The sequence below is a fragment of the Toxorhynchites rutilus genome, chromosome 3 (genome assembly GCF_029784135.1).
Source record: "Toxorhynchites rutilus septentrionalis strain SRP chromosome 3, ASM2978413v1, whole genome shotgun sequence".
NCBI lineage: Eukaryota > Metazoa > Arthropoda > Insecta > Diptera > Culicidae > Toxorhynchites > Toxorhynchites rutilus.
In genome coordinates this window covers 84661641-84688177 of record NC_073746.1, presented here as the reverse complement: position 1 = coordinate 84688177, position 26537 = coordinate 84661641, and the positions used below count along the sequence as shown (strand labels likewise).

Genomic DNA, 26537 nt, shown 5'->3' with positions numbered 1-26537 from the left:
CGAAACAGGGTGAAGAAAATGATCGTTTGCACACTATTGCAAATATAAATATAAATATATAGAAGCTGTATTTGCATATAAAGTGAAATTCTGAGCGTAACATGAGCAAATTTTTAACACATGCGAATTGGGGCTCTTTTGGTATTAACAAGTTTCTCCGCACAGTAACTCGATGTTGATAATTCCTTAATATTTTCCTTCCTTAATAATATAAATTCCTTAATATTTTATTGTTTTCACATATTCACGTTGGAGAGCCTTAACCTTTCTCTTCGTTGGCCGAGGCATTTTGATTGAATGTAAAACTTTTCCGTTTACTATTTTTGAACGCATAGGCAGTCGTTGCAGTGTTCCGAGCTCTGCAATACAGTTTTCTTAACCAATGTTCAAGATGCTAAAACTTACATTATAGATCCATTAAACGTAAAAATAATGATTGTATTGAAATCAACACAATTTTATTTTATTGATTTTCATGACCTGAAACGCTATGACTCAGGAATAACATTTTATTGTATGGTTTTTATAGCTGTTTCGATGATATTGCCTGGCATCAGTGTCGAAAAAGTAACGATGTTTTCACCAGTACAAACCAAACCATTGCGGAAAATTGAAAAATGAAAAGTTTACTTTCAGAGCTCTAGCTCGAGTTTTACGACGTTTTCCACTATACATTGCGACGGCAGATGAAAATTTAATATTTGGTGAGTAATCGATTAGATTTTGGTTAATATTACTTGGTGGGAAGTGTGTACAAACGATCATTTCCTTCACACTGTTTCGCAAAATTATTGATTTTTTTGGCGAGGGGTAAGGGAGGGAGATGAAAGAAATGAGCGCCATTGTGGCAGCCATTTGTGGCTAGCTTCCACCTTCACCTTAAAAATATTCGCGTTACGTTATATCGAGGTTACTTTATATCGAGGTTGCCTTATATCGAGGATTGACTGTATTCTCCTTTTCCTTTTCCTTCGATAGAAATCAAATCCCTGCTATAGGCAATAGAGAAAGGTGAAATGTAAATACATATTAGATATAAAGTTAGGCTTAAGAATTAAGTGTGATGAATGTGAGTGTGAACATTGTCAACATATCCTTATGTCCCTTCCTTTTCCTGAAGAAAATATGTCACCCTTCTAAACTCGAGTAGACCGCGAGTACTCGGTTTTCTACATCATTAACATTAGAATGAAGGAAAATTGTTTATATATACTTGAAGCAATAGAGCTAGAAGTTTGGCTCCGTTAAACTTATGTAAATCAGGCTGAAAAAATAAACGATTTAAAAAAATCATAACCAGAATTCTAAAACCAATAGAGTTTTTACTATGCTCCCAACATTCAACTCATTCATCGATGCCTCTCAAATAAATATATCTCTCCGGATAAGCATATCTGATTCAGAGAGACTCTTCTTACCATAAATTGCCAAACATTTGCAGCTTAACGACAGTAACAATTTCGCTTTTTTTCTTCCTACCTCTCCGCAGTTCACCTACTTTGAACGCTCGGAATTCAAGGACCTCAAGCGTCTTCGAGTGCTGCGCCTCGATGGCAATCAACTGTCAGTCGTCGTCGACAAACTGTTTGAGTATCAGAAGGGACTCAACTTTCTAGGTAAATATCAATCTTTCTTCCGCTCCGCATCGCACAGCCTTTGAATATTGAACATCATCTCGGGGGGAAATGCGATTCGCCTCCTGCTAGTACTTGATTGGATCCTTGAAAGGAGGAAAGTGGGTTTCAGCAAATGTGCGGTGGACAGAATTTCTTGCGCTCGGCGGATCGATTTTGTCCACAAGCATTCCGGGTTTCACCCACTGTAACGCATGTTAAATGTTTCTATTTCTCGGTCAATTTTCATGCAAATGGATTTTGCTCGCTCCACTCATCTCATATGCATGACCGATCACTGCCGCCTTCCACTCCCACGATTATCCTCATTTATTCTCGCTTCCTCTTCCAGATCTCTCATTCAATCGGTTGGCGAAAATCTCCGAGAAGGCGTTCGACAATTTATCGAATCTCACATATCTGGATGTATCGTACAATAAATTATCGCGCATCGAGCCGGAATGTTTGGAGCCGGTGCCACGGCTGCAAACGTTCAACATCAGCGGCAATCTGCAGCTGGATCTGATGGAAGTGGCTCCCACCTTCCAGGTAATCTATCTTCCAGCCGCCCAACGAACGTCTCGATAATGGGTCGTCAAGTGTTGCTAATATTAGCTTTTCTCATCGTTTTATTATATGTTTTTTTTTGTGTCATCGCTTCGTTACAGGTTATTCATAATATCAGCACCCTGGCGGTGGCCGATATGGGACCGCTCCCGATGAAGCTATTCGGACCCTTCAAACAGCTGCGGGCGCTCAATCTTTCCGGGAACCACATCGACAACATTACACTGCAGATTATCCAACCGTTGTCCCACTTGGAGGTGAGTTTAGTTTTGGGGAGCAAATTGGGTGCTGGAATTCAAAGAATGTGATGAACCGTTTTTGGTGATCGAAATAATCTGAAAATAAATTGAAAAAATATTTCGAGCATAAATCGCTTGTTTTCAAAGCTTCTCTACGAAGCGAAAATTCAGATGTTGTTTTCGAAATAATCTCCATTCTGAGAAAATGGTTGATATATTTCAGAATCTATTTGGCCTGAGGTATAAAGATTTATTTTTCGCAAAATAACAAACCCTCGTGTTAAAGGACTTTCCACGAATGCTCCCGGTTACTCAATGAAATTCTGTATTTGATCAATAATTTCACGTTGGTTCAATGATCGCAACACTGGTTTTCAACATCATGACTACCTTCATGCCATGTCGGGAGACTACTCGCTGTTACTGCAGCATTTAACATTATGGGAAGTTTTCATATCAAAACATTTGCTAACATGAAATTATTTTGAGAAGAATAATACTCAAATTAATTCCGCAATTCTTCACGATATATAAGACGTTTACATTTTTCGTTTTATAAGTTAGTCTGGAATAGATTTTCGCGAGTTTGTGTTCGACAATGGTCCATACAAATGTACAAAGTGGAAGAAGCTAATACCAAAATATGGATCAACGAACCAGTATCCACTTGTCTAATTACGAACCTATTATTCCCGTGGGCAGCTCAACATTTTCCGCCAGAAAGACGAAATTTCGAGAGATTATTCTTTACTAGCTGACCTGGCGAACTTAGTCCCACCCACAATCGATGTTTTGATTTAAATAACTTCGAACACTCAAGTTCCCACAGAGGTTATGTTTCTGTACGCTATATATATATATATATATATATATATATATACCGGCATAGTAGCAGCCGTAGCATCGGCCAAGAGCTGGGGATAAATCATCAAACCGTTATTAACCATTTGAAGAAGCTTGGATTCACAAAGAAGCTCGATGTATGGGTGCCACACACGTTGACGCAAAAAAAACATCTTTGACCGTATCGTATCGGCCATGCCCTCATTAACGGCCAGGAAGGTTCTGTTGTGTGTTTGGTGGGATTGTCAAGGAATAATCTATTATGAGCTGCTTCCCTATGGCCAAACGCTCAATTCGGACCTGTACTGCCAACAACTGGACCGCTTGAAGGTAGCACTCATGAAGAAGAGGCCATCTTTGATAAACAGACGCCGCATTGTCTTCCATCAGGACAACGCCAGGCCACACACTTCTTTGGTGACGCGCCAGAAGCTCCGGGAGCTCGGATGGGAGGTTTTTTTGCATCCGCCGTATAGTCCGGACCTTGCACCAAGTGACTACCACCTGTTTTTGTCCATGGCGAACGAGCTAGTTAGTCAGAAGTTAGCCACAAAAGAGGCCTGTGAAAATTGGCTATGCGAGTTTTTTGCCAATAAGGAAGCGAGCTTCTATAACAGGGGTATTATGAAGTTGACATCTCGTTGGGAACAAGTCATCGAACAAAACGGCGCATATTCGACTTAAAACAGATGATGACCGCAGGACTTTTTTGACAGCCTAATAGATAACTCTTATCGGACGATCCGTTCTCGCCAGGAAACCTGATCCGTTGTGATGGGAAAATATTGCATCTTTTTTGCAGCTGATTTAATTCGTATGGTTGTTATTTTGTTTCTCTTTTGGGTTTCTTTGGCGTAAACTCCTCCACTGTTCGAATTATACTGAATACTCCTCGCCGCTACAACGCCTCTTTTATATATATTTATGGCTGGCTCATGAATTACCAAGGGGTGGGGCTTGCGATGCAGTCACTTCTCTTCAGGAACACCTAGCGATACGCACAAATGTATGCCAAATTCTCTCGATTGAGCAGTCGCAACTTGCTTTAGCGTCAATGATGATGATGTTTTGTTGCTTGAAAAAGCAAATTTGTAAAACTTGAACTAGGAGCGGGTGAACTTTCCGATCCTTCAGCATCAACAAAACAACTACTTAAACTAACTCTCGGCCTTCATTAACATGTGATATGTATAAGACGAATTAGCAGAAAATCGAGTGTCCATTTTTCAATTTGAACCCCCAATATGTTCTCGGAAGACGTAATCCTATGTCAACAAAATTAACACTAAATTTGGAATAGTTTTAAAATAACTTTTTCCGGTTATATTTGTTATGGCATAGTTATGACAGACACACAACTGTACTTGCGTTGTACTCCGAACTGTGCGCAGCACCATAAAAGGGTTGTAGGTGGGTGGTGGGTGAACTGAATCAAAACACTTTGTAAGTTCCCATCCGCATCAATGGTTTCTTCTCATTGTCTTTTTTTTTTGAGTTAATAACGCAAATGTGGAAACTTGTTTGCTGTGTTTCATAATTTAGACGCTAAATAAAAACCTTTTTCATTGAATGCAAAAATGCAATAGTTTCAAATTTAAGATTGTCAGTTTGACATGAGGTAAAATGTACAACCAAAGTATGTGTGTCATGCTATGATTGTACCTGTACAACGCTGTACACTTACAAAGCTAGTACAGTTGTTTGTCTGTCCATGGTATTGAAAGCGTAGTCGAAGTTTTAATCACATATGCAGGATGGATGAATTCAAAGAAAAACATTTTCTTTGAGGTCAGACTTTGGTACATTTTTCGGCTATCTTGTGAACTATTTCTCATTTATTAAGCATTGAACGTCGAAAACGTTCTAATGAATGAAGTCGACAACGTTTCAGAAAGTCTGGAAAGGTTCATGAATGAAAACGAAATATGGGTTCGAAACATCATTCTGTCATCGTTACGATCGAAGCGATCAAAAGAGCAAAGAATTTTGTTTCACATTGTTTTTCGATGTCAGTGCACTATGGTCTAGAAGGTGCATTTAAGTGGAAATTAGCATCTAGAGCTCGACAGTGATTCTCTAGACAAAAACTGTCTTCGACAAAGTTGTTACATATAATAGAGCGCTCATGTTTATGTTATCAAAAATAGGGTGACCAAAATTTACGATGAAATAAAAAATCTAACTTTCTTATCTTTATAGATAGAGGTAAACATAGTTCGACAATATTGTAGCTCTGGTTATTTTAAGAAACTTTGTGGAACAATATTTCTTTCTATCTCTTCAAATAACCGATATAACGCTTTTTCTCTAGGTTGAGTTAGGGTTACCATGAAAAAAAAGGTTTTTTTGCTCTAACTGTTATATGTAAAATTCTACATCAAAACTGTCTTTGAATGATCTTTAGAGCTTTCCAATCCACGCATTTTACGGTGCATAACTTGTATGTATCTTAATGCTACTCAAAGTTATTGATGTTTTTTCCCCGAAAACACGACCTTTTCATTTGCTCGTCGTTCTTTTTGGGGCAAACATAATAACAAATTATTGATAGCATTTTAAAGAGCACATTTGACTCTACATGAGGTGAAACTTTCAAAAGAGTGTTATTTTTTGTATTTGAGTAAAATAAATTTGAAATTATGAGTTTTTGCATATAAATGAACAAGTTGCAATTTTTAAATGCATATAGTAAGCGTAGACTCCCGTGGCCGAGTGGTTAGCGTCATAACTAACATGCCGGGTGTTCGGGTTCGATTCCCGTTCTGGTCGGGGGAATTTTTCGTCAAATAAATTTCCTCCGACTTGCACTGTGATCACGCGTATTCTAGAGCTTGCCACTCAGAATGCATTCAAGGCGTGTTATTTGGCATAGAAATCTCAACTAAGTACTAATAAAAATGACGCAAGTAATACTACGTTGAGACGGCGAAGTTCCTCTAGGAACGTTAGTGCCATTGAAGAAGAAGAAGCGTAGACTTTAAAGCAGCATCACTTCAGTTCAGTCTTATAGCCACTCAACATGGAGGTTCAAAGAAGACACATTGTTGATTTCCTTTTTCGGTGGACGAAATATAGAAGACGTTATACAATTATTACGAGAAAAATTTTTGACTATTTTCTTTTTCTACAATAAAATATATTTATTGTATAAAAAGAAAAGCGGGGACCGATAAATTATCAAATGCTTCCTGAATAGAAACCGTATGAAGAACAACTCGGGGCTCGACGAGTTATTTTTTAGTAATATATTGACATATTTTACTGGCGATGAGTTGATTGATGACATTATTTTACCAAACTTTTGTTGTTCCTATTGTTTTATTCAAATTTATTTTTATAATCTTCCGTACGTACATATTAACCTGTTTTAGTTGTTATAATGGAAATTAAATTCATAGTAATAAATAAAAATCATACAAATAAAAAACTACAAAATCAAATGCTTAGCATTTTCCGGAATCAGAAGATCGGAATACTCTGGTGTTTGCCTATTACTAAGAGATAATATTGGATCCGAAGCTGTTGCGAAGCCCAGTACTTCAGCAGAAAATTTTTCTGTAATCTCCCGAACACGGTTACGCTTCATCCTTTGGCTCAGCATTTGGCGTTTCAGGCACTTTCTGGCACTCAAAACACATATATCTTGGCATTTTTCTCGTAATAATTGTATAACGTCTTCTATATATCGTCCACCGAAAACAAAAACAAAAATGTGTCTTCTTTGAACCTCCATGTTGAGTGGCTATAAGACTGAACTGAAGTGATGCTGCTTTAAAGTTTACGCTTACTATATGCATTTAAAAATTGCAACTTGTTCATTTATATGCAAAAACTCATAATTTCAGATTTAATTTACTCAAATACAAAAAATAACACTCTTTTGGAAGTTACACCTTATGTAGAATCAAATGTGCTCTTTAAAATGCCATCAATAATGTTTTATTATGTTTGCCCCAAAAAGAACGACTAGCAAATGAAAAGGTCGTGTTTTCGGGGAAAAAACATCAATAACTTTGAGTAGAATTAAGATACATACAAGTTATGCACCGTAAAATGCGTGGATTGGAAAGCTCTAAAGATCATTCAAATACAGTTTTGATGTAGAATTTTACATATAAAAGTTAGAGCAAAAAAACCTTTTTTTTCATGGTAACCCTAACTCAACCTAGAGAAAAAGCGCTATATCGGTTATTTGAAGAGATAGAAAGAAATATTGTTCCACAAAGTTACTTAAAATAACCAGAGCTACAATATTGTCGAACTATGTTTACGTATATCTATAAAAATAAGAAAGTTACATTTTTCATTTCATCTAAAATTTTGGTCACCCTATTTCTGATAACATAAAAATGAGCGCTCTATTATATGTAACAACTTTGTCGAAGACAGTTTTTGTCTAGAGAATCACTGTCGAGCTCTAGATGCTAATTTCCATTTAAATGCACCTCCTGGACCATAGTGCAGTGGTTTTACATCCGTTTAGATTGAAAATGTCTTCATTAAAAACAAAATGAGACTCAAAAATAGTTAAAGTGGCCGTACACTGTTTGTCCGGAGGTCAAATAGTTTACATTTTTGACAGATAGGGTTTTGTTTGAACTTTGTACAAACACTATTTTGTCTGCCACTCTTCAATTATCATCATTGGCAAACAATGTCAAACATGCCATTCGACATTCGACTGAAATATTTAAGATAACCCAACCATGTACCGACGGATTTGACGAACAGACCGAAAAAATATTTTAAGCATCCAATGACTGAATATTTGCTTGTAGCATTTTGTGTCTAATATATTTGATCAGTACAGGTTGATCAAATTTTATCTGTCAAAAAGAATCAAATATTTGGCTTCGGTCAAGCAGTGTATGAGCACCCTTAGCCATAGAACAAATATTTATCTAAAATCAAAATCAATTCATGCCCCGCGTTCGTCCCCAGGGACCGACATTGACCTTTTTGTTAGGAGTAGTAGGAGAAATTTTCTGGAAGTAGAAGAAATTTCCTAGCCTTGAAAAAATCTGCTAGATGGCTTAAATTGGGAGTTAGATTAGAAATCTTATAGACTCTTCAAAATGCGGTGGTAACGACTTCCTCGTTATACAACCTAAGTGGAGTGTTGAGTTGTCGATGAACATAATTTTCGAATGACCCCTATTTTTATACCCTCATCCGTTACAAAGTACATTCTGTCATGTGTGTACCGGTAACTTGTAATTTTAAATCTTCTCGTAAAACATTTTTCAATTTTTTTTAAGTTGGTACTACTGTCAGTGGTCTTATTTTAGTAAATTTTCAGCGCGATCTGTCATTTAGATTGTTTACAGTATCATTAAAGAAAGGTTAACTTTTTTTGGTCGGCGATTTTGGAATACACAGGTGTGTGAATGGTATCAGGCATTCAAAGACGACCGAGAAGAAATGAACGATTTGCCACGTCAAGGAGGACCATCCACCTTTTCAGCTAATGAAGCTAAGAAATGGTGCTTGGAAATCGTCATTTAGGTTTGAGAGAACTAGAGAAATAAATTTTTCTCGCGAGAACTTTCGTCATTTGGTCGGTGTTGAGTCAGACCGGACCATGTGCCATTTTTATGATTTCGAGAAAAACGAGCTTGAAGTTTGGTGCTATAAGGAGTTTTCATTGGACATTCGAAACAATTTCGATACGCTATTCTAGCTGCACGCGCGATTTTCCAAATCTGATTAATGTAGTATGTAGCTTACGAAATGCCTAACCTAATGCAATCAATCACTCGAAATTTTCAATTTTGCGACTTGGTCCCCTCTGACTTAACGTCGAACATATCTTGGTTGATGTTTTGAGGTTTGATGAGATTAATTTTCTTCAAAAAATTCATCGCAATCAAGTGGCGTAAAACATGCTAGAACGATCAAATTCTGATCCCACGTTCATCGAACACATAATTACTAGCGACGAGACACGGGTGCGATTTTCCTAATCTTAATTTAACGCTTCATGGGACCCGTTTTGACAGCATTGAAGACATAAAAACCAATTCGCTGCATGAACTGAAGGCAATTCCTGAATACAGCTATAAAAAGTATTTCGATAAATGGATTGTTTGTGGGAAAAAGTATATTGCTTCACCTATTCCGAAGGCGATAATATAAATTTAGATGATACATAAATATTTTTGTAAATAGAAGTTCCTATTATATATTTGATAGAATGTATCTATATAACCGAAAAATATATATTAGTGAACATGTGATACTTCAAGCTTCAGCTTTCCAAAAACCATATGAAAATCAAGATCTCTTTGCTATCGATACCCTAAAAAAATCACTAAAAAACCATTTGACTAAAAAAAACTGTATGCGGGCTCTATCATCAATAAAAATATATTTCACTTGTCAATTACAGATTAATAAACGGGAGTTACAACATTTAAAAAATGGGAAAATCTCTCTGGTCTGAGTAAAATATATAAATATATTTTTTTCATAAAAGCTGACAATTTTACTTCACTTTAGTATTTCTCTTAGTCAAACTTTCATTCGTTGGTAAGAGTTCACAAATCGCTCCAGAGGCTTGAAAGTTACAAATTTTTAATCATGGGTATATTCGGCAAAAAAAAGACCTCACTTTTCCGACCAGGACGAATCAGGGGGAGGGGAATTTCGCATGGTGCACCCTAAAGAACAAATAAAAATAGGGGTGAAATTTTTCGATAACAAATAAAAACAGATAGTATGTATATATTTCATCGAAACAATTTGTATATCGGTCTATTCGTTTTTCAACGAATTGATGATATGATATGATTGCTAAAATTGGTCATACGAAAATGAAAAAAAAAAATAAGGGGAAATTATCATCATATTTCAAAGTCTTGATTTGTTAATTTGTCGTGGCAATCATCAATGTGGCATCTTATTTAGCTTTTGAAGTTTATTTTGGAAAGCATTTGAACATCATTGAAGAGATATAAGAGACATTGAATGAGATATGATGTCATTGTTTTAAAATCATAATAAGAATGAAGAATTGTATATCTTTTTTTGAGGCAAAATGTTAAGTAATAAAATTTTGATAAATAGTCAATCTTCGAATCTTTTTTTAACTTTAGAAATTAAACTTTACTTGTTGCTCAGTATGTTAGTTTCGACTCCTTACAACTAGTATGTTTAAAGTTGAAGTATCGGTGTTTAATCTGTAGTTTAGAACAAATAGTTAACGTTGATCTTTTCAGGCGTGAAAATCATTGAAATGGAATATTAAATATCAAAAGTAATGATTCATATTTTTTTTTCAATGAAAATTTTATCTAAAATATTGTTCTATAAAAGACTAATGTTTTGAACAAAAAAAGCAATCTCTCTTGAATTATTATATTCAATTTCCTATACTATATTTGATATGAAAAGAAAAAAAATTATAGGAGGTTGTGTCCAAGATACGACCGCATTGTTGACGTAGAACTACACTGTTATTTTATATAAGTCGCTTATTTATACCTTCGGATATTATTCTATAATATTGTGAAATTTTAGAAACAACTGCTTAGTAGAATAATCTCTGAAATGTTTTTTTTCATTGTAGAATCAGTTGACGATAATGGATTGATGATTCATTCTTGCCCTCGCAAAACAATACACTTGCTGATCGTATGTCGCAATTTATTTCATGCCAATGCATTGAAAATTTACCTCGAACGCTATTCCGGTGGCCTTTTTCGCAATAGACATAGACTCGGTTACAGTCGATTATATACATGTTGCACCAGCACCATTATTCCACATCTCATAACTACAGCAATATTTCTTTGGCACCCCATGGAAACAACAACAATGACAACACTTGCAAGTATCACCATAGCATGCATACAGAGCCATTCATTGGTGGCTTGAAACTACTAGGAATATAAACACTCCTCATCATTTTGCGCTATTCTCAAAAGAAACGCTTCTGTTAATAATACTGGCCTCGAAAAAAGTTCCATCACTTTATCATGCTCGAGAGAAGCGCAACTGTCACCCTTAGTGGAGGAAGTTTTGCTACTGACAAACGAAACCTAATCACATACAAAATTCCAGAACGACATTTATTTTCTTGGTGACTAAACAAGCGAAATAAACTCTTTTTGTTAATAACAACCTAGAAAATAGTAGCAATACTTCATTATGATCAATATTAGTGCAAATGCAATCCTAGTTGAAGGCAGTTTTGCGACTGACACGCGAACCCAAATAACTTATAACATTCCAGTAAGACATTCAAGATGCTTGGTATTCCCCAAATATTTTTTTGGCGCACAACCTTAACGCCTGCTTCGCCATAACGTCAGTTTAATGCATTGATGCATTGTAAAAGGCACCAACGATGACGGAAAACAAACAATGTTAACTGTTTGGAGAAAGACTGAAACATGCCACGGCGTAACGGCGTTTACATTTTCGACCGACGCGCCAAAATCGCCTACTTCGCTGTTGTTCGATGCGGTGTCACACTCGCAAAGGCTCGGTTCAGTGCGAGCGCTTTTAACTGCACCAACATCGCGTGCATCATTAGATGACGCGTGCCTCGAAATTATATTGCCCTTGGCAATGCGTTCGTTTTTGGCAGGGCTCGAGCCTGCCTTCCACCTCTTCTTGCTCATCACACACTACGCGAAGCGTCCAATTTATGACGCGGAAAGAAAAACACACGATACGAATAACGCGAAAAACGAACAGAAAAACCAAACGGCGATATCCAAGTTGGAATACCACTGGTGGGGTCCAATCTTAGATCGAAGCGCAACGAAAGCAAAGTCAACAGTCCGATGCCGAATGAAAGTTCTTCTACTTTTCCTTTATTCACGGAGACTTTAAATCCTACGATTTCCCCTCCGTTGGTCGTCGATAAGTTGCTCGTTATAGACAGCTCTGTTCGGGAAAGCACACAAATGGACAGAACAAATGTATGGGAAAATGGAAACGCTTAAAGTTTTCATGAATTTTAACCATTTACAAACCAGGGGATTCTAATGTATAGCATATTAAACAAATCTTACGGAATTTCCGATTCGTTTAGTATGTAAATCGTCAAAATCCGTTCGCGACAAAAATAGTTATTGACGTTAACTTTATTTCATAGAAACGTGACCTGTTTTCTGATTTGGCACCCTTAATGAAAGACGTAGTTCTACGTCAAAAAAAAATGTTTTAATTCAAGACATTCAACGGACGATTACCGCCTACCCAATCAACATTTCATTTAACAATACACGAAATTCAGTAAAAATATGAATGAACAATTATTTTTGTAAAAATATTGTTAAATTTTTGTGTTCATTATTTCATTCTGCCTTGATTTGGGGTTAACTATTTGTCAAATTATATGCAAGAGCACAGAGACAAACATGTCTCCTACCAATATGTTATTGCTGATCAATGTTTCTCTGGACGCATTCATTGGATTTCTCTCTATCGATTGTTCATTCTAGACTATAACTTGCAACATTCCACAAAATTCGTTGGCGCTTATTTTTCATACCGCTCAGGAAGGCAGTGGAAGTCGACAAGGAGATCAGTACATTTCAAATTTTTTCAAGGATGAGGACGAAAACACTATCCAAGCGACTGAATTTTTCAATATATTTTGTGGTTACGATACTATAGTCGCCAATATCGTGCCATTTACCATGTAATTGGCTGCTACAGTAGCATTTGAAATCTCATCAATAAGCCTCGTATATAAGATAAGCTCGATGCATGGGCGTGACATAGATTAACGCAAAAAAGCAATGGACCCAAATAACGTCGCCAAATCGCTGCTGATATGCAACAGAATCGATCCGATCTTGCAGCAAATGGGGACGAGATATTGAAATTATTAACCATAATGAAGCGAATGATGATAACGAGAATCTGGTCACTTAGGTCCTTGTCGACATGCTGTGAGCCAGCACAAATGGGCCCAAAACTAAGCTTGACAGTCAGGAGGGTTTTACTGAGTATTCGGAGGTCAAGAATTGAACCTTCCGAACAAGACAATCGCCCAGAAGTGGTTAGCTTTGGCCAAAAGGAGATGACTTGTGTTTCATCAAAACTATTCATGCTCTAATAAGGACACTCCGGAAGCGAACCTGATTATATGGTTAACATCGTCGACATTACTGATGGAAAATCCGTCTCAAAATAAAATTATGAAAATCTACTGACTGACATTTTTGCCTACCCAAATCAATTTAACCATGCTAAATAAAATAATAAAATTTACGTCAAAATAATGGATTTTCTTTTTCACATGCTGATATTTAGATGTTGCTTATCAATCTGTATGTCACTATTTTTTAAATTAATTTCTTCATTTAAAAACATTTTCTAAATAGTAAGTTCAAAAAATTGCGAATATCAGTGCAATTGAATTAATTTTGCCACAATTTTTCGAGAAAAGTAAAACCCGTGGCCTGAATTTATTTTGCGTATCCCTCCTATAACTGTTATTTGATTCAATACTTCCACACATAACAATTTCCAAACCAAGCCCAACCATCTTTTTACCCACCCTTCTCGCTATGACACGTGTCAGATGACCTACTTGTCTTGCTTCAATAGTTTCGCAGAAAATTTATTCCCTTTTTCTCATCTCACACCTAGCGCACTTACAGAAGCAAATCAATCATTTTTACCAGTTTGACGTACCTCACGTCATCTTATGAGTGGAGAGAAAGAAATATGCACAGCCACCACAGCTGTGACGGAAACCGGAAGCATCGGTGCAATCGATTCTCTGCGCTTTCCTTTTGTGTAAGGCTCTTGGCACTAATAGATACTTCCCGACTTCCCGTTTATGCATACATACTATACTTCGACCATCATCAACGCAAGCAGCATCGAATATATGCGACATTGGTGTGATGAATTCTTGTCGAGGGGTGAGGGAAGTACATTTTAGCAAACCATGTGCACTTCATCGACGATGGGAAAACGGTTTCTGCTTCTATGTGTGGTTTCATAAGAACTTCATATATCAAAAACTGTTCGAGTATTTTCGTTGGCACATAGATGGAAGTCTTCCGATGCTAACGAAGCATTTCAGCCATCCAACTTAGCCAAGCTATTTTTCATATATTACACCAAATGTTCCGTCCCACTCATCCACGTGTTCTTCACACGAAGCGAGCATTCCCCATGCGATGCCATAGTGATACCCTTCCATCAAAATCGTAACGACACTCCCCGTTCTGATTGGCAATCTCATTTTGCAGCTGCTGGATTTGTCTCGCAATCAGCTGTCCGGCATCGAGGACCACTATGCCACCCAGTTGGCACGAATCAGCGACCTGCGGATGGAGAATAATCCACTGATATGCGACCGGTGCCACATGGGGTCGATTATCGACATGTCCAGCGAGGTAAGTCCGACGACGACTGACGAATACCGAAATACTGAGATTAAATTTTATCTGTCATTCCATCGAAAATTCAATCTCATCTCATCAGCTGCCCTGGAGCGAGAAGCCGGAGTGTTTTCTGCCGGAGCGGTTGAGGGGCATCCGGATCGATGACCTGGAGCACATCAGCATCGAGGACTGCATGGAGGTGATCGTCGACGAGGACCACGATGCGGCCAGCACTTCGCACAACTTTCTGGAACAAGGTAAGTCCGCTCTCTCTATCTATGTTTCTGTCTCTCATTACCTCAACTTGGGGACGACGGGCAGTTTTGATTATAAAATATCATAAACTATTGAAATTAGTGCTCGCCAGGGACTAATAGAAATCGTAAATTTTCCCCACTTTTTAACTAGCTGGAAGCGCTAGCGTTCTTGCCTTCTGCGGCCTGATACTGTTCATCGTGCTGGCGATAGTGGTGGTATCGATGGCGATTGCCCTCTCCCGGCACCGGGCGAGATACTACACGCACGAGGACAAACGGGGTAAGTTTTGGATTAATTTATGTAACCTCTAGAAATAATGAAAAAGGGAAAGTTTGGCACAAGGTATTGATGTTGGATAACAGCAACGTGGCAAAGAGGTTTGAAAATTTGTAATTTTAGTTTGACGGAGTCGAAAATATACAAGGTTTTCCATTTCGGGCTTCCGAAAGTATACAGCCCTGCACTGACAACCGTTTGACATAGCTGTCAACCAAATCGTCATATCGTTAGTTGTATGTCTGCCATTTTACAATATGGATCGTGTTAGCATTGCACAACGTGTTAATTTTGTTAAATTATACTATAAAAATGATGAAAAACCGGCAAATGTTTTTCGAGCATTACGGACGGATTTTGGTCGTCATGGACAGCCTACAGAGCACACAATCGCTAATGTAGTGCGTAAATTCGAACAAACTGGATCCGTAGCGGATATTGTGAAACCTGTGCATCATCGTAATGTGCGTTCGGCCGAAAATATTGCTGCTGTTGCTGCCAGTGTGGAGGATGACCCGAATGTTTCGATTCCACGGCGTGCTCAGCAATTGGGCTTGTCAAACTCATCATTGTGGCAAATTTTGCATTTGGACTTGCACCTACATCCATATAAAGTACAACTGGTACAAAAATTAGAGCGTGGTGACCATGGAATGCGTCGGGTATACGTCGATTGGGTGAACGAACAACAGCAGCAAAATGCTGAATTTTCGCATCAAATTTTCTTCAGCGATGAGGCACATTTCGAGTTCGGTGGCTATGTGAACACCCAAAATTTCCGTATATGGGGCTCAGAAAATCCACACGTGATTGTTGAGAGGCCATTGCATCCGCCAAAAGTCACTGTTTGGTGCGCATTATGGTCTGGTGGAGTCATCGGGCCGTATTTCTTTGAAAATTAGGACGGCGAGACGGTAACTGTGAATGGTGAGCGCTATGGCCGCATGTTAACCGTTTTTTTTTGCCACAAATTGAAGATATGGATACGGATGACATGTGGTTTCAGCAGGACGGCGCCACGTGCCACACAACACGACCGAACATAGCCATATTGCGAACGAAATTTGAGGGACGCATAATTTCGCGTTTTGGTGATGCCAATTGGACGTCCAGATCATGCGATTTGAACCCGCTAGACTTTTTTTGTGGGGTTATGCGAAAGACCGTGTCTATGCCAACTCTCCGCAAACTCTTGAACATTTGAAAGACAACATTCGTGAAGTTATGACCGAGATACCGCCCCATATGTGCCGAAAAGTCATCGAAAATTACCTGTTCCGGATCAAGGTGTGCGAGGAAGCCCTAGGTGGACATTTGAATGATGTGTTGCTATTATTGAAATCGAATCGAGGATTCGATACAATCACTATCACTATCACACCGAGTAAAATCTGGAATTATAGAAATCGAGGAAAACAGCTCGATTCGTTACTCTGCTCGAATGTCAGTGGCAGTAATGAAATATTTTGAAACGAGTTTGAAATGTTTCACAAAGCACAGAAACCCCAATCTTCAAGAATTTTTTTTTTCCATTCTTCCGTTTCCCTGAAAATGACAAAAAATCAAAAAAGCGCCAAACAAAAACATTGGCCAATACCTACGTTTTTGTTCCTGTATGAGGTTCAATCCAATGCTTTTATTCTTACATCACAATGTGTGATCTTTTATCAAAGTAATATTCTAGAAAAGTTATATTATTTCATATTTGGTTACATATTTTCATATTTGGTAAGGCTTTGTTTTTTGTTAGGTTATGTGAGGTTATGTACTTTCCGCACATAGTTGCTTTGAATCGATTTTTATGCCCAATAAAGTGATACAAATTTGAATGAAATTGATAGTAAGTGGTAGCTAATGGATTAAGCTATCATTTGATGCCAAAGCCTTACCATAGAGTTGCTTTCCAAAGCCATGAAAAATTATCGAAGTTGCTGTTCGATTTTTCGAACGCTTGGCATAAAACGGGTTAATATGGTTATGTTTTGGAGAAAGCTGATATTCCCTCTACGAATGAAGCTTAATGGGTGTAATGCATGCATGGATGTGTAATAAAAACTACTTCATGGAACAATTTGCTTTACAAAAAATATAATTATTAGAAAATGAAATCAATTCCGTAAGGAGTCACGCATGAATCCCACTTTTTTTTAGCAAAACAATTTTTTTGCATGTAATTTTCTTTTAGCGTCGATTTCTCGTTGTAGCGGCGTCAATAGCTTTATTGTATTGGGCCACCACCTGTGGCCCTAAATTTTCGCTTGTTGTGTGCTTTTACCTCATGTCAATCCAAATCTGTAATTTAAAAAAAAATCATTATTGTTTTGCAAGACATTTCAGCTTTAACATATGGTATAGAAAGGTTGGTATAGTATAGCAATAAAAAAGAAAATTACTGACAAAAGTAACACGTACTAATGTACGCTAGCAGGAATAAGCAATTTTTAGGTAGGAAATACGGTTGATAGTAATTCAAAGAATATGATAAAATTTACTTATGAAGTTATAAGTATCGTAGAAGAAAACTTACTTTCTGCCATTCTGAACCAAGACACATTGATGGTCTCAGTGCATCAATCTCCTCACTGAATTCATCCCACTTTTCCTTAACAGGGATTCTATTTGAACTGCCTCCAAAAAAAAACTCGAGCAATGTTTACATTCGCTTTCATTGGTTCAACGAGTCGTACTGGTGGTGATTTGTCTGTCCACTCATTTTCAGCTACTGAAATATGCGCTGGAAGTAAATTCTGCATTGTAGTTTACAACATGATTAATATAAATAATGATGGATTGAACACTTACCTTGTATAGACTATTCTGGCAACACCGTAAAACAAATACTGATCAAAACAAACGAACATGTGTTGAAAATTGCATATATTTAAGCGTTTCTGAAATGTTTCCCGAAGGAAAGTATCAGGGACGCAAACCAAAACAAAATAATTCTCTGAAGATATGCAAAAAGCGAACCAAACAACTCGAAAATTTCTGACACTTGCATCGATAGCTATCACTCGCTCGGTGCTATCGAATTGCTCGATTTCTATAATAGTAAAATAGAGCTAACGAGCAAAATTCTTATCGCCTCGATTTCTATAATAGGGCCCATTAATACCTTTGTAGATGTCGACACCGTATCTCACCCATATGCTTCATCAACTAATTTGGGCAAAAGATGTCGACAATGCACCGTCGCTATCGCGAATTACCATTTTAAGCTTCGTGCTCCATCGTTGTGAAGCGAAAATGATAACGGGTTTTCAGGTAGAAGAAACAAACTTTTAAAATCAAAAAGTATAAATGAAAATCTTTTTATTTCGCATCGCTCTATATAATAGAGTAAGAGGTTTTCTGTAAATGGTGAAAAAGTCTTGAGCTAAAACTAATTCTGGTGGTATTTTATTTTATACTAATAAGTTTAGTTTAGGGATTTCAGAAAAATTATAGGAAATTGATCAAGTAAGGTTCAGGGCTTACGCGTTTTATGCATTCAAGTAACAGCAAATAATAACTTTCATTCAAATTTTAAGAATTTTAAATTGCTTTGGGCCCACTAATCTGCTAGAGAGTATATTGGCTCACAAACATAGATTCTGACACAAGATGTCGCACAGTATCCTAGACACCTCGAATGATAGTGTCCCTGCTTTATTACAGTAATGATGGAGCGGGATCAGAAAATCCGGATTTGCATCATTATCGTCCTTCATATCAATTTTGTCAACCTTACACGAACATAGTTATTGTCATTCTGATGAAGTAATGTCATTATTATTTATCGTGTAAGGGACCCTTTATGTTCGGAATGCGTAAGATGGCCTTAGCTAACATCTGCACATCATGTCTTTCTTATTCTAATTAGTTTATTTATCACTTCGGTAGGCTAGGATGCATCGAAATATTACAATGAACCATTTAGTAGAAAGTTTAAAATGTAACGTTTTGCGTGATTTTCTAAACGGTTTTATTTAGTTTCACCCGTTTGTCGTTTTGTATCTTTGTCTCTAGCGCTGTCCCGCATTAATACAGATTTGAGCCCCTTCCTGTTGACTAATTGATTTTAAATTCGGAACACAGCTTTATCTCTGCAGTCATTATAAAACTGCGTATTCCATGACCTTAAAAATTCGCTATCTCGGCCGCTACAAAATGGCGGAATACATGTTTTCTCAAAACCCCATCAATATGTATATCAAATGAAAGGGATTGACTATTAGAACACAGTTATTTTTGACGTAGAACTACGTCTTTCATTTCTATACCGGGGTGTAAAATCAAAGTTTCGAAAACGAAAGCGTTACGCCGGAGACCGAGATTTTGAGCGTTAATAGCTCTTAAACAACTGAACGAAATGGTATGATAAACACTTCATTCGAAGGATAAAATGTCTACGCGTTATATACTTGTTACTTTTTCATCCAAAAACTTGTTTCAATAGCTTCAAAATTGCTTTCAAAACAGGCTATTGAGATCACCAATCGGTATATAAGCGAACGCCGCTCGTAAACCCACTCAGTTATAATTGAACAGCGATTGGAGCATGTTGTCGCTGTTGTGGTGAAGCTAACTTCGTTTATCACGAAAGCGCTGATAAACGGTGTCACCAAGAGCCTGTTTGTGCACCTTAGGCCAGAAGGGAATCCATCAGGAGAAGAGTGATGCCACGGTGCCGCTTGAAACATCGGAGCAGCCGCCACACACACATACACGCGCGGAACCCTCGTTGTTATCATCGTTGCTGAAAAATAATCTACCAGTTCCCTTGGGAATTGAAAAATACATTCATGCGAAAGAGTTTATTTTAATGTTTTCTATCCATACAACACTGCAACCAAATACATTTGGTTTTGTGATTTTCATTCATCAATCGCAATTGACAGGAAAGCTTCTGAATATTTTTTTTCCCCATCAGTAGATAATGTTCGTATCCAATATTGGATGCATAACATGAAAAACGGAAAATTTTTCACATCGCGAAAATCATAATTTTCGAGCGATTATTTGCTTCCTACTCATATAATGCTGCGACCAAATACATTTCGTTTTGGATTTTTCAATCAAGTGCGATCAAAGTAAGACCACGTCTTTCGGCAATTTATTGGAGGTGCAATGAATCTTAACGAATTCCCGCTCTACGCGCACTGGCAAACGATGTTTACTCAACAATTTCTCAAACGAGAAATGGGTGTTGTGAGAAAGGATTAGCGAACGCAATAACGACAAACGGGAGAAAGAGATGTTTGGAGGTTGAAAAAAATTGGCAGAAAACATCTTCATGTTATCTTTCGAATAATGTGATTCATACCACTTCGTTTTGTCAGAAAGAGATTATTAATGCTCAAAGGAGGAATCGAGTCCTCCGAGGAAATTGCCCAGCGCAAATTAGAGTCGATAGTCGACGATTGCGGCATTCGTACACAAATAATTTTATAATGCAGTTTCATCAAAGTGATTCCTTCGACATGGGGAAATATTCACTACACCATGTCATGTATTTCATATTCTTCACTATCAAATCCATATCCATATGGCCCCTATCGGTATCGAATTATCATCGACATCACGATTTTCACTAAATGCTCATTTCAGTTCGGCGTGCAAAAAACTTTTCTGAACTCTAATCCATCAAATGTGAAGCCCTGAAAAGGGCCGTTGGTTATATGCTAAACTAATATAGCACGCTCTCCTCGGATACGATAGGGTTCACATTTCATACTTTTATGGTTTATAATATCACGCTTCTTTGCTTTTGTTCATTTCTTACTCTACTCTCGCACCGTGAGGACTTGTTCGTTGAGGGACCAAGCAGACAGCTCGTTAGTCTTTCGGTGGTAAGGGACCACGAAAGCAGCTCGGATAAGCGCACCAGTCGCAGGAAGTGTGTTAAAAAGCCACATCGCTATCGACCGGGAACTTTGCGTGAAATTCGTCGCTATCAGAAGTCGACCGAATTGCTGATCCGCCAGCTAGCTTTGCAGCATTTGGTTCGTGGAATTGCTCAGGACTTCAAAACCGACTTGCGCTTCAAAGTTCCGCGGTTATGACGCTGCAGGAAGCCTATTTGAAGATACTAATTTGTGTGTTATCCACGCAAAACGCGTCATATCATGCCCAAGGACATTCAGCTGGCCCGTCGAATCCAAGGAGAGCGTGCTATTAGCTTAGCATATAATCAACGGCCCTTTTCAGGGATCCCAATTTGATGGATTAGAGTTCAGAAAAGTTTTTTACAGGCCAAACTGAAAGGAGTATATTCGTTTGGATGCCATTCAGCATCGAGAAAATTCCGGAAAGATCTAATCGTTGCTGAAAAATAATCTGCCAGTTCCCTGGGAATTGAAAAATACATTCATGTGAAAGAGTTTATTTTAATGTTTTCTATCCATGTAACACTGCGACCAAATATTTTCCAATCAAGTGCTATTAACAGGTGGTTATCGAGTTAGTATTAACCACTAGTGGGCTTCGAGTATCGAGGAAAATCGGGAAAGAACTGATCGTTGCTGAAAAATAATCTGTCAGTTCCCTGGGAATTGAAAAATACATTGATGCGAAAGAGTTTATTCTAATGTTTTCTATCCATATAACACTGCAACCAAATACATTTGGTTTTGTGATTCTTCAATCAATCTGAATTAACAGGAAAGCTTCTGAAAATTATTCTTCCCCATCAGTAGAAAATTTTCGTATCCAATATTGTATGCGCGCGCAACGGAAAATGTTTCGTATCGCGAAAATAATATAATTTTCAATCGATTGCTCAGTCGCTGAAAGTTTCTAATTCAGAGAGTTCATTCCCCTCTAGTTTGCCTTCCAAATTGCCATCGTGAACCACACCTTCTCTCGATTTAATGACGTACAAAAAGCATACTTAAGCGATATTCTGGTGGTGAAACGCATTCATTTTTCGTGAGGACGTCGACAAGACAACATCGTTACTGAACGAGCTGGACGAGCTGAACGGCGAGGGATCGAGGGATTCATTACCTGGCCTGACTTGACCTGAAACGCATTCATTCATTCCCTTGGAATTGAAAGTTACATTACATTCAAGCGAAAGAGTTTATTATGTTTTCTATCCATATAATACTGCGACCAAAAACATTTGGTTTTGTGATTTTTCAATCAAGTGCTATCAACGTAAGACCACGTCTTTCGGCAATTTATTAGAGGTTCAATGAATCTTAAGAAGGAATTCCCGCTCTACGCGCACTGGCATACGATGTTTACTCAACAATTTCTCAAACGAGAAATGGGTGTTGTGAGAAAGGATGAGCGAACGCAAAAAATATGTAGACTGATTTGATGCAACAGTTATTTTGTCTTTTGGAAATGGAATACAAATCATATCACAATACAAGCAATGTATTATGTATTATACAACTTTCGTGTGATTGCTTTTTTTGCTGAATATTGTGCCTTCAACGTAACGCTCTCGTTTTCGAAGTCCCCCCAGATATTCATTTACTCATTCATTCAGAATTGATTCAGAAGCAACTTAAAACAAATGATCACTAAATCAAAGATAGTCCTACGTCACCCTTGCGGTTATACCACAGATATAACCCACTTCCTTCCACAGATATAACCCACCACAAGATTTTTCAAAACCCCATTAATATGGGTATAAATGAAAGTGCTCGACTAGCAGAACGCAGTAGATCATGAAAAATCCAAATCCAAGATGACCGCAGTTCCCAAATAACCATTTACTTATTAAATGGTTACATTCAACTGTTTGTATGTATGTTTGAATGTTTGTAGGGGTGTTACACATTAAAAGAAATTTGAACCAGTTCCTGTTGACTGATTGATCTGAAAGGGCCTGGCCGAGTAAGGGAGTAAAAAGTGCTCCAAACCAAATCACTAGCTATATGGCAAATATTGTATTGGATATTAAATAAGAAATTTTGGCGGTTTTTTAAACGCCTATGTAGTTTAACATAGGATCTATAGTGGAAAACGTACTTTTTCGTTTATTTCACGCCATCCTCAAAAGCTTAGAGATAAAAATTTGGAAAAAAATACTGAATGTGAATCTTACTACGGTGTATCAAGAAAAGTTATTTAAAAAAAAATCATCAAAAATTGAGGTTCTAAGAAAATATTGAAATCTATAATTTTTTATTTTTTTTTTTTTTAGAGATTCAGTACTTCTCTAATTCATATTTAAATGTATTCCTACGGCTTTTCTAGATATGTGTGATTTTTTTCAGATTTTTTCAGTGTAGCGCGGTACAAACAATTTGTTTTTATATTTCCAAAGGGTCTAGTAAAGTACGGAAGTAAAAAGTGCCCCCAAACCAAATCACCAGCCGTATGGAAAATATTGTATACGGTATTTAATAAAACATTTTGACAGTAGTACCACATATTTGAATCCGTATATGGTACACTATAGGTTCTATGGTTTAAAATGCACCTTTCGTCTTTTTCACGTCATTCTCAATAGACAAAAAAAAAGAAGAAAAAAAACTCGATTTCAAGTAAATGATAATAATAATACAGACGATGAAGAAAATTATTTTTGAGTCTCGCAATGCTCTTGAAAATCCAGGAAAAAATTACGCCACATATAGAAAAGCGACACACACGAATTCAAATAAAAATTAGAGCAGAAGTGGGTCTGAAAGTTTTTTTTTTAATTTCGAAATGCCAGAAAATATATAGTGGAGCGTAAAATATAATTATTGCTTTTCAGGCGGAATGCACACTTTTAACGTAGGACTACGTCTTTGATTTCTATATAGGGGGGTCACTCTACGAAAAATGTAACGTTTTTTAAGAGTTTTCAAATGCATATTACGCAGAATCATTCTTACGATATATGTTATAATATATACCATTAGACGGCAAATGTATCCAGCATTTTTGACGTAGAACTACGTCTTTCAGGAAGGGTGCCAAATCAGAAAACAGGTCACGTTTTCATGAAATAAAGTTAAGGTTAATAACTATTTTCACTGTGAACGGATTCTCATGATTTGCATACCAATCGAATCGGAAATACTCTAAGATTTGTATGATATACTATACATTACATACTATACATTCGCTAATCGCTCAACGGTTCAAATTCATGAAAACTGGAAGAATTTCATTTTTCCCATATATTTGTTCCGTATTTCGAATGCTTATTACTCGAACTTTTCTTAATAGATCGGAAAGATGTTTGCATCAATTGACAGGAAATATTTCTCCGTGTCAATTGATAAAATGTTATTTTTCACGAGATGAACAATTGAATAACTGTAAAATGTCAAGCGATATCTAAACGCCTTAACTGCCAAGTTTTCGTTGGCCTGATTTACGGTTTTCCCAACACAGACTTCAAAATCGATGTACCTGTGGAAATTCGCTTTGCTAATATACATGCAAGTCGGGGGTATTTTTGGTCCCATCGAGCTGTGTTCCCCTATCACGGACTTCAAAATCAATGTGCCTGGGGGAAATGCAAGTCGAGGGTATTTTTGTCCCACTAAGCTGTGTTTCCCTAACACGGACTTCAAAATGATTACGTCTGGGGGAATCCGCGTTGGAAATACATGCAAGTCGGAGATATTTTTTGGTGTTGAGTACTTTTGACGTAGGATTACGTCTTTCGGGAACATATTGGGGTACAAATTGAAAATCGAAAATCGATTCCTTCGTGAAAATTGTCCAATTTCAAACGCTTATTGCTCAGTCATTTCATGATGGATTGATGAAATTTTTGCGTCAATCGATTTCGGTACTCCATAACAATTTTTTATATTGAAGAAAATAATATATGTCATGAAACTAACTATCGAAAAATCTCATCCCCTATCCTAACGGAAATACCTACTTCTGATTGGTCGAAATTGACGACACATGCGGCGAGTGCCTAACAGAGACATCAAAACCAAGCTGCCTGGGGGAAATCGGTATTGCAAAAACATTAAAGTAGGGGGAGCTTTTGTTTCTATCGAAATGTGTTCCCTAACAGTGACATCAAAACCAAGGTGCTCGGGGAAATCGGCATTGCAAATATATGCAAGTCGGGGGTTGCTCCATGAAATTTCATATCAATGACCGATCGTTTATTGTGAAAAATTTAGCACAAGTGTAAGTGTAAAATTGTATATGGTAGCAGTTGTGCTAAGAATGACTTGATATATGAACGATTTATTTTAATTTCCTAAAATTAAAAACCAAGGTATGTTCCCGCTCGAGAACGGGTCGTTTAGTTTAAGCTGTCTGTTTTTTGTGTTCATTTTCACCCGAGGGAAGTTTATATGGCGAGAAAAATTGGAAAAATGAAAGTGAAGAAATATTCGAAAAAGTGAGTTCCCATATCCTCTATATATAGTATTAGGTGTTGTTAGTCCAATTAAAATTGAATTGGGTTGAAAAAACACTCAGAAAGTAAAAATTATTAAAAATGTATACCTTTTCCATTTCAAATATGTTTTCTCTATATTAAAGTAACATGTTTTTACTGATGAGGAAAAATTATAATTGAGTTCAGTATTGGTAATTGTCTTATGTTACATTAGTGAATTTTTTTTCTTTATTTCATACATACATATCACAGGAGGCATCTCGTCTAGGATCACAGAGGGCGGTTTTCATCATATCTCGTTCCACTTCGGTATCTTTTATCTGATACGCACCATCCAACGACTGTTTACCATCCTTCTGCCATCATCACTCGAGAAACACTGGTGGAGTTAACATACAATACCCAAAAACCAAACAAAACGGCCCTTTTCAGGGCCACCATATCATTATCAAAGAGTTTAACGATGTAATTCTTCAAACATATCCAAAATCAACAGATAGTCTAACGGAATCCTACGTCAACTATGCGGTCGTGTCTCGGACACAACCCTCCTGTGACTTTTGTACCCGCTTGCGTTGTACATACCGGAATATGTTTCCCTAAAACGTACTTTTAAACTGAGGAGCCTAGGAAAATCGTCATTTCAGATACTACAGGTGAATGAACTTTCGCGGTTCGAAAACTGCGTAAACATGAGATGTGCAATAATTTCAGAGGGAAATAAAAAATAGAATGATCGTTTGACAATTTTTCCGTTCACATATTTTGGTAGTCCTAGGCATCATATCCAGCGTGAAAGGACGTTCATGAAATTTACTTGTAACGAAGAAAATAATATGTTACAAAAATTTCGATATATTTTAAAATAATATTCGAAGCGGTAAAAAGGTGGATTGCATAACATAATTGGGTAGTTCTACGTCGAGAATATGCGGTCGTGTCCTAGATACAACCCCTTACAATTTTTTTTGCCTGAGACATCAACAGTGGAAATATTAAAACAGTGCGAGCGGATGCGAAGGTAAACCGTGTATTATGCATTCGTTCTTCCAACTTCGTTCCCATGAATGTTGTATGTAACACA

General features: G+C 37.3%; 1 protein-coding gene across 4 annotated transcripts in view; it reads left to right on the top strand.

Moving 5' to 3' along the window:
• Positions 1-26537, top strand: part of LOC129780437 (toll-like receptor 3) — an 841421-nt gene that overhangs the window by 807933 nt on the left and 6951 nt on the right. For all 4 annotated transcript variants that reach the window (XM_055788712.1, XM_055788714.1, XM_055788715.1 and 1 more), the window contains 6 exons: positions 1490-1616; positions 1966-2162; positions 2282-2437; positions 14482-14628; positions 14717-14873; positions 15025-15153. In XM_055788712.1, coding sequence (XP_055644687.1) covers positions 1490-1616; positions 1966-2162; positions 2282-2437; positions 14482-14628; positions 14717-14873; positions 15025-15153 — 913 coding nt within the window. The remainder of the gene's footprint in view (positions 1-1489; positions 1617-1965; positions 2163-2281; positions 2438-14481; positions 14629-14716; positions 14874-15024; positions 15154-26537) is intronic.